Source organism: Amphibalanus amphitrite, unplaced genomic scaffold, assembly GCF_019059575.1.
Source record: "Amphibalanus amphitrite isolate SeventyFive unplaced genomic scaffold, NRLGWU_Aamphi_draft 000135F_arrow, whole genome shotgun sequence".
Classification (NCBI taxonomy): domain Eukaryota; kingdom Metazoa; phylum Arthropoda; class Thecostraca; order Balanomorpha; family Balanidae; genus Amphibalanus; species Amphibalanus amphitrite.
In genome coordinates this window covers 271,488-283,585 of record NW_024881630.1, presented here as the reverse complement: position 1 = coordinate 283,585, position 12,098 = coordinate 271,488, and the positions used below count along the sequence as shown (strand labels likewise).

The 12,098-nt window shown below is 49.2% G+C and overlaps 3 protein-coding genes across 9 annotated transcripts; 2 read left to right on the top strand and 1 right to left on the bottom strand.

The window, feature by feature from the left end:
* The first annotated feature begins 360 nt into the window (after positions 1 to 360).
* LOC122382218 (prenylated Rab acceptor protein 1-like) lies at positions 361 to 2,530 on the top strand. Of its 4 annotated transcripts, none has more exons than XM_043367269.1 (2): positions 361 to 531; positions 1,621 to 2,530. In XM_043367269.1, the coding sequence occupies exon 2, from the start codon at positions 1,665 to 1,667 to the stop codon at positions 2,295 to 2,297; it is 633 nt and encodes a 210-aa protein (XP_043223204.1). In that variant the 5' UTR covers positions 361 to 531; positions 1,621 to 1,664; the 3' UTR covers positions 2,298 to 2,530. The 4 variants fall into 4 exon arrangements, with proteins under 4 accessions (XP_043223204.1, XP_043223203.1, XP_043223206.1 ...); XM_043367268.1 differs by having other exon boundaries at positions 362 to 516; XM_043367271.1 differs by having other exon boundaries at positions 527 to 554.
* Positions 2,531 to 2,596: 66 nt separating this feature from the next.
* Positions 2,597 to 5,381, top strand: LOC122382217 (sialic acid synthase-like). Its single transcript, XM_043367267.1, has 5 exons — positions 2,597 to 3,329; positions 3,647 to 3,826; positions 3,987 to 4,146; positions 4,505 to 4,731; positions 4,932 to 5,381. Exons 1-5 carry the CDS (start codon positions 3,189 to 3,191, stop codon positions 5,304 to 5,306), a joined length of 1,083 nt encoding a protein of 360 aa, XP_043223202.1. The 5' UTR covers positions 2,597 to 3,188; the 3' UTR covers positions 5,307 to 5,381.
* A 2,001-nt stretch (positions 5,382 to 7,382) lies between these two features.
* LOC122382216 (rRNA N6-adenosine-methyltransferase METTL5-like) lies at positions 7,383 to 11,526 on the bottom strand. 4 transcript variants are annotated; one of them, XM_043367263.1, is made up of 4 exons: positions 11,512 to 11,526; positions 9,115 to 9,265; positions 8,740 to 8,843; positions 7,383 to 8,492 (listed from the first exon to the last, which is right to left on the bottom strand). In XM_043367263.1, the coding sequence occupies exon 4, from the start codon at positions 8,284 to 8,286 to the stop codon at positions 7,648 to 7,650; it is 639 nt and encodes a 212-aa protein (XP_043223198.1). In that variant the 5' UTR covers positions 8,287 to 8,492; positions 8,740 to 8,843; positions 9,115 to 9,265; positions 11,512 to 11,526; the 3' UTR covers positions 7,383 to 7,647. The 4 variants fall into 4 exon arrangements, with proteins under 4 accessions (XP_043223198.1, XP_043223197.1, XP_043223196.1 ...); XM_043367262.1 differs by lacking the exon at positions 11,512 to 11,526 and adding an exon at positions 11,252 to 11,271; XM_043367261.1 differs by lacking the exon at positions 11,512 to 11,526 and adding an exon at positions 11,117 to 11,237.
* Between the last annotated feature and the right edge of the window lie 572 nt (positions 11,527 to 12,098).

The window sequence follows — 12,098 nt, the reverse complement described above, 5'->3', positions numbered from 1 at the left end:
GTTTTTGAGTCATGCAACTGATGCAATTGCCAATCTATTTGATGACGTCAATAGTTATCACATTAGTGTTTGGGAGATTAGTTATAGTGGGCTACGTTTCCAAAAATTAGGTGAAATTAAACTGGATTAAGATAAATTAGACCAGGTCATTGGAGAAAAAGTGATAAGATAAGGTAAATTCTGCATTCTTTTTCATAAAACCCTCGACAAAGTAAACATTATTTTTATATTTCATGACGTCACTGTCATAACAGATAACCTTTTCCTTATTCCAAATAAATGCCTTGGATGCGCAAGTTATGTCTGTTCATTTATAAAGCATTAGCGTATCTGAACGCTGCAGCATGACAGCAAGCAGAATCTGACGAATGATTTGCTATCTTTTTCATAGCAGCCTGCTAGATCTCAGTAATTGAACACAATTACTGTCTACGTGGAAATCCTTGTGTTGTCCTCAAGGCACCGGTCCCGTTATTTCCGTTATTTCCAATACGAGAGAGCTGCTGGTCTTCTTCGGTGAGTGGGGTGTTCGTGAGTAAATTTCAAGTAATTCGGTGAGTGGGGTGTTGGTGATTAAATTTCAAGCAATATTTATCACTGATCATCCATGGTATGCAATATTAAATTATAACCGGCATCGGGCATTTTCTACATAAACATTTCTGGCTGCTAGCATAAGCCATGCTAAGGCTGGTTCGTTAATGCTTTTGGGTTAAGCACCATATCTGGTGGACCGAGTGCTAACCGGAATTCTCACCCTGTTCCAAGCGCTCAGGGGGCGGCAGCACGAGGCATTGCCGATAGATTCAGCACCTTGATGGCTGAATCTATAGGCAAGGAACTTACTCCTAGACCAGAATGCTCCCCAAGCCATGCTAAGCTGTGTATCAGTATTGGTCATTTAATGGTCGAGTTCGAGTCTCCCTACATTTTGGATAAATCATTCAGAACTCATCAGAATGATTATAACTTATGTCTCAGTGCTCAAACAGTGAGAATGCCTGTCAAAATATGATTTTAAAAAATATGTTACGGGACAGGTTACCAATCATCAGTGACCTCATCCTCACCTTCCCGTGATGAAAGCAATGAAAATGCATGGGACAAGCGTTATTTCACATTGTTGATAACGTGTTATTTCCATGTTGATAACCAATGCGTTATTTCACATGTTGAGAGCTGGGGCAGTTCTAATCACACAAAGCATGGAAACTCACGGATAATGTGCTTGGACATGCACCGAATCAAAATTCTGGGCTGACATGGTCTTGGGCAACAGTTCAAAGGTCACCTGGTTGTGAAATTTTCAGGGTATGCTTAAAATTGCTCAACTCGAGGCCGAGGGTACTGACAGTTTTGTTGTGGTTGGCTTTTTCGCGTTTTTTCCCAAACAAATGCGAGGAGGGATCTGTCGGACGTGCACCGCTTAAAAGTATGAGGATTGAGAATTGAGATGCGTGAGGAAAATGACATGCATTAGGAAAATGACAATGGATGAAAAGAAAAAGCTGATCACTGTATGAGATTCCAGGCATTATCAATCCTCAGGCTCTCGCGATCGCCCGGGAAGAAGGGATAGGAAAGGCATAAAATGACCTCAAAATGTTTTTTTTTTTGCAGGGTATCTATCGGTAAGTAGTCTGCACTGTTCAGTGTCCAGGGTGATGTCCCTGACTGAGCTGGAAAAGCTGGAGAGTGCGATTCTGGTGGCGGCCGAAGATCCCGCCGACGAGGACCTGCAGGGTGACCTCAGCCAGCACAGCACCGTACTGAAGAAGATGCAGGCTAAGCTGGCCAGCCCGGCGGTGCGAGAGTGGATCGCCAGTCGGCGTCAGAACATTCGGCCCTGGCTGCAGTTCATCAATGTCAACAACTTTGGCAAGCCGGACTCGCTGCCGCGCTGGTCCAAGCGCCTGGTGAAGAACATCGATCACTTCCAGAGCAACTACGTGTTTGTGTTCCTGGGTCTGTTCGTGTACTGCCTGCTGACGTCGCCGCTGCTGCTGATTGCGCTGGGCGCGCTGGCCGGCGGCTGCCACATCCTGCGACTGCGCCAGCAGGAGCGGAAGCTGATGGTGGCCGGCCGCGAGGTGCCGCTGGCGCAGCAATACGCAGGTGTGGCGCTGCTCAGCGTGCCCATCTTCCTGATCGTCGGCGCCAGCTCGGCCCTCTTCTGGGTCATTGGCGCTTCGTTCTTTGTTATTATGCTCCATGCCACGTTCTTTAAGCACGAGGCGCTGGCTGGTGCCGAAGAGGATGCGGAGCTGTTTGAGGTCACTATGGAGCCTGTCCAGTAGAGCTCAGGGCTGTCAAGAGCCGCATTTGTTGCATTAATTATGTTTATGTCACATCGCCTGAAAATATCTCGCATGCTACAAGCTTACACCGCTCATCTATCGCCATTACCCAGACGTCTGTATTGTCGGGTTGAACTGTTGGAACGCGTTTGTTGCTGTTTTATTTATTATAGACAATATTTATTTCTGTTAAGCATTTTTAACTTGCACGTAATAAATTTCTAGTGAATCCGTGTTGTTTGTCTTGCAATGCTGAGCCTGCACGCTTGTGTATACATCTACATAGCAACATTTGCCTAGTTATGATCTCCAGTTTTCGAAAACGATTTTCTTCTTTTCGGATTTTTCTTTCGGCCCTTGCTCGTTTCTCGCTAGTACCTATGCGTTGTTGTCTGGTGATACCCCAGTCGTAGTTGGAGCATTTGGTGCGCGTTGCAATGGATAGGGGCTCGAGGCATTGCAGCCGGGCCCCGATCCCAGACTGACGGCTGGTGGCCGCGGCGAACCTTAGCCTTGCAAACAAACCCTGGCAGGTGGCTGACAGCAGCCAGTGAAGACTCCGCCTGTTCGCTGGACGTTTGTCTTATCAGCAGACGAGGGCGTGTGAGCGCGATCGGTAGATAAATCGGCCGACAGTCTGAGCGGCTAAAGACCGCAGTCGTTAGCGGCAGAGGAATATCGTGGTCTCGGCGCCATAAGCACTGGGGGATCGTGGTTCGCGGCAGCGCAAGCGAAGCTCACAATCTCCCGTGCTGCAGTACTGAGAAGGTGGAAAGGACCGGAGGGTGAGGGACCGCGCTCGCCGGCACCGTGCGTCGGCGAGGGGGGACGGACCGAGGTATCCCGAGTTGATAGGGTGAGGGACCGGGTGGTCTGAGGCGGCCCGCCGACATGTCCGGGCCGACGATACAGCTCGCCGGTGGCAGCGGCCGGCGCATCGGCGGCCACCATCCATGTCTGATCGTCGCAGAGATCGGCCAGAACCACCAGGGCGACGTCGACATCGCCAAGCGGATGATCGACATGGCGAAGGTGAGTAGCTACCGTCGCAATGCCGCCGTGCCGGCTGCGCTCACACTCAGACGTGTCTGATCCGGGGATTTGGAATTTAGATGTCGATTTTTCATCGATATGTGCATTGTGCACTCGGGTCGGACCGTGACTTTCGCACCAACCCCACCCATCGGGTCTGGGCGGCAGACCCTGGCGTGGAAGACCGCTAAGAAAGCCTCGCATCTATTCGAGGCAAAACCAATGTATCTTTCTGCCGAGCTACACGAAAATGAGTAGGAAAGCGCTGTTACTGTCACTGAGTGTGCACTGTCAGCTGTCGGCCGGACCCATTCCAGAGATGCGGCGCCGACTGCGTCAAGCTGCAGAAGAGCAGCCTGCCGGACAAGTTTACCGGCTCGGCGCTCCGTCGGCCGTACGAGGGGCCTCACTCGTGGGGCGCCACCTACGGCGAGCACAAGGCCCACCTGGAGCTCAGGAGGAGCGCCTACCGGGAGCTGCAGGAGTACGCCAAACAGGCAGGTACCCGCGCCGCGAGCCTCGCTATCTTGGGACTTTAATGCGAAACGATGATTGATACGCTACCCCACGCTACATGCGATTAATGGGACGCTGTGTTTGACGGGGGATCTACCGGTGTTTTGATGGAGTGTAAGTGGATATCGACCCTGTACACAGGTCGATATCCTGTTCACGGCCTCGGCAATGGATCCGGTCTCGGCCGAGTTTCTGGAGGAGCTGGACGTGCCGTTCGTCAAAGTGGGCTCCGGAGACGCCGACAACCTACCGATGATCTCCGAGATCGCCGGCCGAGGCCGGCCCGTGGTCGTTTCCACAGGTGAGCGGCAGGCTGGGCTGGAGAGGGGTTGTCTCCAGTTCCACTGGTGGTCGGCAGACTGGGCGGGGGTCGCATACCACTTGGCCCTCGCTGTTCAGTGTTCAGCTCCGGAGCAGGATTAAATTTTCAATGAGCATCTCTCGCTCGGCACGATCCTGTAATGACATGTGTCAGCAAATAACTAATACGGGTTGTGAGCTCCACAGGCCACCCACAGACTGTCTCACCAGCGAAAATGTCCCAAATATGGATGCTATTGAATCAGTTTGGTTTGGGAGATATCTCACGGATTTTCTCCCTTACGTTTTTACGTATCACGCTGGTGCAGATGTACTGATGTGCGCGTGTGTTCGGACAGGTATGCAGTCGCTGGAGACGGTGCGGCGCGTGTACGAACTGGTGCTGCGGCATACCAGCCAGCTGGCACTGCTCCAGTGCACCTCCGCCTACCCGACTCCCGACGAGCATGTACACCTGCGAGTGCTCCAGCAGTACCAGCAGGCGTTCCCGCGCGCCGTCATCGGCTACTCGGGCCACGAGCAGGGCACGGCCATCACCGTGGCGGCCGTCGCACTGGGTGCAAAGGTGGGAACCGCTCGGACCGGCCCGAGGAAAATTCTTTCCTTTGCTCTTAATGACACGCCGATACATCAGGATTACATCACGTTTTTTTAACGGTAAGGACAATCTACATATTTAGATTGTCTCGCCAATAATCATTACATTCCGTGCATGTCGATGGACGTAATGGAACGCTACTTACAGCTGCGCGTGTGTCGCCACAGATTGTGGAGCGCCACGTGACGCTGGACCACAGCTGGCGCGGCTCGGACCACGCGTGCTCGCTAGAGCCGGCGCAGCTGGCCGCCCTGGTGTCCGACATCCGGCGGCTGGAGCTGGCGCTCGGCACGCCCGCGAAGGCCGTCCAGTCCAGCGAGCACGCCTGCTGGCTCAAACTGGGCAAGACGGTGGTGGCACGCCGCGAGCTGGCGGCCGGTTGTCGGCTGACGGCCGCCGACCTCGCCGTCAAGGTGGCCGAGCCCAAGGGCTGGCAGCCCGAGCGGCTGAACCAGCTGGTCGGTCGCCGGCTGCGCACCGCGCTGCAGGCAGACGACAGCGTCACTGATGACGTCCTTGAGCCGGAGCCGGAGCGGGAGTAGGACAGTAGCTACTAGCTAGGAGTAGCAGCAATGGCAGCAGCAGGAGCTTCAGTACAGTCTGTCTTAAAAGTACCGCGCAAAGTGACGAGTGGATCCATCAAGCCTGACCGATGAAGGACTGCTAAATTTAGGTCACCGAAGCAATGGACATCCTCGTCCATTCCCCAGGTCAATTGGTTCGGTCACTTTTAAATTATAGCAGGCCCTTCCTCGGTCAGGCTTGATGGATCCACCGTCACTTTGCGCGGTACTTTTAAGACAGACTGTACACTGACGGGAAGTGCAATGCTCCAAACGGGAGCCATTGGCATAGTGAGTGGCTGTTCGTGCGCTCAGGTGTTGATTTGATTTTTATTTTCCTGTAACTGTGTCTATCTCATTCATCGGCGACGCGTGATCGTAAGTCTGGGCTAGCCGGGGTATATATCTAGTCATCGTGCTTTATCTACGATCATCCATGTAAAGTGTTCCATAAGTCTTACTTACGAGCGAGTCACGTCAAATATACATTTAAATAATATTAAATGGGGTGTTAGCAAACTTGAGAAGTAACGTAACTGTAGGCTTTCTGCAGGCAAAAGCCGTTTGCCGCTATCCTGAGGCCGTCATTACACCTACCACAGCCCTTACTGGAGACTGCTATACCGCACACAACAGTAACACCATCCCTTATGAACACTGCTATACCCCACATAGCAGTAACACAGTCCACTAGGGAGACTGCTATACCGCACACATTAGTACCACCCTCCCTTATGGGGACTGTTATACCGCACACGACAGTAGCCTCATCTCTTATGGAGACTGCTAGGCCGCACAAGGCACCGTACCATCAGGAGACTCCTATACCGCACAACAGTAATGCTATCCCTTATGGAGACTTCCATACCACACACAGCAGTATCGACGTACCTACCTATCGGAGACTGCTATACCGCACACAACAGTATCACCGTCCCCACGGGAAACTGCTACACCGCACACAAAAGTAGCACCACAGACACTGGAGAGTGGAGACTCTGCTATACCGCACACAACAGAAGCATCACCCATTTAACTGTAGACTGCTACACCGCACACAGAAGTAACACCCTACGGAACACTGCTATACGGCATACCACAGTAGCACCACAGATTAGAAACTGGAGACTGCTACACAGCACACAGCAGTAACACTCCTAACCACACTAATCCTCAACACGTGCTCCAATGGAAAAACGATCTTCAGTCATATACTAAGGTCCCTTATGGAGACTGTCATACCGTACACAAAACTAACACCATAGCAATTGGAGACTGCTACACAGCACACAGCAGTAACACGGTCCCTTATAAAGACTGTCATACCGTAACACCACAGCAACTGGAGACTGCTACACAGCACACAGCAGTAACATGGTCCCCTATAGAGACTGCTATACCGTACACAACACAGTAACACCACCCATATACCTAGAGACTGCTACACCGCACACAGAAGTAACACCGTGCCTACGGAACACTGCTATACCGCATACAACAGTAGCACCACAGCAATTAGAGGCAGCTATATACCGCTCATAGCAGTAAACCGTACCTACCGGTGACTGCTATACCGCACAAGGCAGTAGCACCAATACCTAAAGAGGCCTGCTATACCGAGTCTGCTCTACTGAAGGTTGACCTACCCGACCCTTTTCGTTCAGAGTACCCGGAGAAACGAAACTAGGTTAGCACAAAATCAAAATATTTTTGATGAAACGATAATTTTTAGAATTGGGGCAATTTCAGCTTTTTCCGAGGTTCGGTTCAATCTGGATCTATTATAGGTGAGGATCTTTTACGGTAGATTTTCCCGAGCATGACCTTTCAGTAGCCTTAAGCCCGGCTATCATTGAATGAAATTGAAGGTAAACAAGACCTCACACAGACGGCATCATTGATTCGCGACGATAAAAGTGCATTGCAGTTTACCGTGACTGGCCAGAGATCAGCGAGATACCGCCCCACTCCAAGAGTTTCGTACATATATCACTGCCTTCCCTATCAGTACGAGGTGTAGCGATTCAGACCAGAATTACCCATAATACGCGGCTGTACACCTCCACATATCGCCTTTATTTCCCAGCACAGTATCAACAACATTGGTCAGAGACAATTGAACACATATTATCTGCTTAACTGAGCATAAGTCTAGTTACACATGGAAAAAGTAAGAAGTAAAAACTGAAAACAGTATGCAAACATCGTATTCCACAACACACAATATCCCAGAATGATAGTTGTTAGGAATGCAGAGAGGAAATGTGTTATCGCCAGGAAAGTACGAAGCCCCGGTGGCGGCCGTGCCGCCGCTGTCGACCTACCGGCCGGGCACTGTGCGCCACAGGTCCACCTCAATGTCCACAGACGCGCGCCGGTGGAAGCCGTACGTGCTGGGCAGGTCGTAGCGCAGTTCGGCCACCACTGTGGCGCGCGCCGCCCACAGCTCGGACTGGCGCTGCACGTGCCGGCGCGTGCTCCGCTTGTGCAGCGAGTACACGGCCGAGCCGGCCAGCTCCAGGGCCGCCTGCAGAAAGCGCATGTCGGCGCCGGCGTTGCGTTTGGTGCCGAACGGCGGGTTGGTGATGACCGTGTCGACGGGCTGCCGCCAGAGCTGCGCCACCTCCTGCACGTCGGCCTGCAGCAGATCGACGGCCGGCAGCTCCGCCTCCTCCAGGTTCGCGCGGGCCGTGGCCAGCGCGTCCTCGTCGATATCGACGGCGAGCACGGAGCCGGCGCCGAGCGCGGCCGCGCCGGCGGCCAGCACGCCCGGCCCGCAGCCGAGGTCGGCCACCGCGCGGCCGGCGATGTCGCCGAACGAAGCCTGCGCCGTGTGCAGCAGACAGGCGGCAATGTGCGCCGGCGTCACGTACTGCTCCAACTTCACCTTGGGACGCTCGAAGCCGTCCAGCTGCTGGAGCAGCGACTCCAGCTGCCACAGCTTCATGCAAACGGCCATGGCGGCGGGCGGCGCTCAGCGGGCGGACGGACCTACTTGTCTTTGCGGACGCCGGCGGGCTCCAGCCGGGGGATGACGGGCATCACCAGGTTACCGAACAGCGACTCCTGAGGTACAAAGTAGCCAAACGAGGAGCTGTTGGCCTGCTGGAGCGCCTGCCGCTGCGCTGGCGACAGCAGATGGCCTCCGGCAGAGGCCGGACCCACCTGACAGCACAAGCAGACATGCGTTAGCCGTCATCGGCATAAATAGATGGAAAAAAACGAGAGCCGAGAGCAAGAGAACGAGAATGAAAAACGAAGAATAGAATAATACAGGGAAAATGAAAAATAAAAGGATCGGCATACACATCAGCTATAAAAAACAAAGAAGGTGAAGAAACGCATCTTTATATCACAATGATTGTTTGACAACAGTGATAAATTAAATGGGAGATATGCAGATAACACTCACTGGAGTACTGGGAGCTCCCGATGCAGATGGAACCGCCCCTGGTTTCAAAAGCATCTGCTTTTTCCGAGCCTCTAACTCTTCTAAGATCTTTCTATTTTCAATAGCTGTAACGATAACGATTTCATAAAGATAAAGCTTATATCGATAGGTACCAGATTTGAGTATGACCATACTGGCAATGATTTTACTATCAGCATGACAACAACATTGAATGGACAACATTCATTTAGCTGCTAGTAAATTCCTGGGTAACAGTCCTTTTAAGGGCTATTGTAAAAAGTGGTGAGGTTTTACTACCATTTGTGAGACCTAACAAGTGCATTGTGCAACTGCAACTAGCATGACAAACATTTGAAAGGGGCTGTGGCCACCTACCTTGTCTGCTACTGGCAGACATAAGTGCAACCACTGTTTTGATTTTTCATAACAAAAAGTAACCAAAGTACAATACCTAATTGACAATCAAAAATGATACCAAAGCTCAGTTGCTCATCACAGGTATAAGAATCTTGCAGGGGCAGCCTCCCTGTAAAGAGAAGAGTTGGTTTGGCATGAAAATTGTGAAGCTACTGCAGCTGTGGACTGTTGACAGAAGGCAATCAAATGGAACTGTCAAAGCTATCATAGGGATGATCAGATGAAGTTGATACAGATCAAACAGTTGTCAAAACACTAAGGAACCATAAACACCTCCAACCTCATCTCAATGCTGGACTAGTCCCTATCAACTGTCCATAGTCTTACTCAATACAATATAGGGGGATACTGGGAATACTCAAAAGCATGGCAACAATTGATAAAAACAGCATTAATAGTGCTCTTAGGGCTAATACATACCGTAAAGTGGGGCTATTTGAGACAGTGGGGCTATTTGAGACAGTATTTAAAATCGTTATAAAATGAAGATCGTTTGATTTTTGTGTGATATTTTTGCTCAGGGAGGTGTGGAATCGAGCAGTAAATCGCCTGAGCAAAAAATTAAGCATAAATTTTAAGTGGTTTTTATTTTATAGTAATTTTAAATACTGTCTCAAATAGCCCCACTGTCTCAAATAACCCCACCTTACGGTACCAAAAATTGCAGCTCATGACATATGTCTTTGATCAATGACAAATGTCGTGTTCTTAAGTTTGATTTTAGTTGGCATGCCAATAAAGACAAAAAATCCTAGAATGAGTAAAGTGATGCTAATACCTAAAGTATTTTCACAAAGGGTGCAACACCATTTCAATGCCAGGTTAAAACATAGAGTGTAATGCAAGGATCCTGACAAGATCTGGGAGAAGATAACATTGATGCCCCAACCAATAGGTAACCATCATCAGTCATTGTCATATGTATCCTGGTTGTTTGAATGCACGAGACATTCTCTCAAAGATAGCCACTTTTTATATTTGGGATGAAAATGTTTTCCCCATTAGGTGTGATTTTTTACTCAAGGTTCTGGAAAATGAAACACTTCAATTTTCTCAATGTCATAACCTACCTACATCATTATCACTATCAAGTATCAGCATAAGCCATTTGCATTGAAATGCTTGTGTTACACCCAGAATATTGAACATGGCAGCAGAGTTGATCAGCCCCAGACCCCAAGAGGCAGAGAACAAATCTGCACCAGCCCACATCCAATGGCGGATCCAGGGGGGGGATAAAATGGGCATTTGCCCCCCCCCAAACGGCATAATTTTGATCTGCCTCTGCCCACATCAACCATGCTGGATCCCACAGGCATGGTTTAATCTAGCATACAGTATACACTACAAGTACCCTAAGGGCTAAGGCCGTACTAGAAGATTAGAAACATAGTGTCCTTCATATTAGTAGGCTAGCCGCTGCCTGGTGGCTGCTAGGACCGTTGACCAAGATGTAATAAGAATCCAGTAGCATTATCCCTGTAGTATTGCATAGTGAAAATAGACTTGGCATCCACAACTAGACCCTGACAAGAGCTCTGTTCGGTTGATATTTTTATCAGCATGCAGTCGGTTTTCCCATATAAGGAAGTTATTGGCAATAACTTATTGCTGGCGCTTCTTGGCCTCTCATTGGTCAGATGAATAGATTACGTGAATTCGACCAATGAGGAGCCAAGAAACAGCAGCATGCTCGCAGCCTGCTGATAAAAAACTGTGACCGAACAGCGACAGATCAAAGAATGTGACATTTCAATATTTGAAAAGTGAATGTGCATGGTAGGTCAGCAACTGGAAATGGAGCAGCCACAAACAAAGCTTGTATTTCACACTAAAATAAACCATTACAATGATTCGATGCTAGAGCCGAGGCCAGAAAAGAGCCTACCAATTAATTTCACACAAAAATGCCCAAGGCTCATATCTCGTCTTGTTTTGTCTGATGTCTAGTTCAAGTTACCTTATCTTGATCTCGATGTTGGTAGTTTTTTTTTGCAATACACTGCTATGATATTTCCATCTACTGGTGAATATATAACATCATTTGAGAGCTAATTGAATGCTGAAAAAGCTTAGACTGCAATTTCGCACCTACATGAAATCTAATCGCCAAAAAGACGTTCATAAAGTTGGCTTCAAATTCGGATTCGGATTCCAGCACCACATTCGTGGAAAAAATGACAAAAACGGACCCCTCAGAATCGATTTAAATTCACAGGATAGATAGAGCAGGACATGCTTATTATGAAAATAAATCACCTAGGCTTGGCACCCCCTAAGAACTGAGGAATCTCAGGTCAAAGTTCAAGGTCATTCTCGGCGGACCCTTTGGATTCTCGTAAAAATTGGTACAACTATAGTCCATGAAGAGCTGATTTCAAAAATATCAGTATCTTACTTTGGCAAGCAGCACGAACTGATATATAGTAGGTCAAAGGTCAGAATCAAGGTCACGTATGTGTAATACAGGAAGTGGAAGTGACCACGTGGTCAGGTGAGAAAGGTGGACCCCTTAGATTTCAATAATTTTATGCTCAATGATGCAACCAATGTTGGAGATGCTACTGCTGGTTTTTCTTGTTTTGGCAAGGTCAAACTACGGCTAAATGACTGGTCAAAGGTCAAGGTCATTTTTAGCGGACCCTTTCGATTCACATATAAATTTTTATCACAATACAATTTTTAATTCTGGTTATTATTCTGCGTATTGTTAGGCTTGGCAGGTCTTAAATTATTTTAAAATATTTAAATAATTTAACCTTTAATTCACCTATCCCAACATGGCTACCGTGCGAGCACCTATCAAAACCTTGATGAAAATAACAAACCGAAAATCTGAGAAACGCGATTTGACCTTGGACGTGCCCCGTGCCAGTGCACTGGCCTTAGGGGTGCTGAAGAACTTGATTTGGTAGGTATAGTGTGTTTTGGTGTGGGTTAAT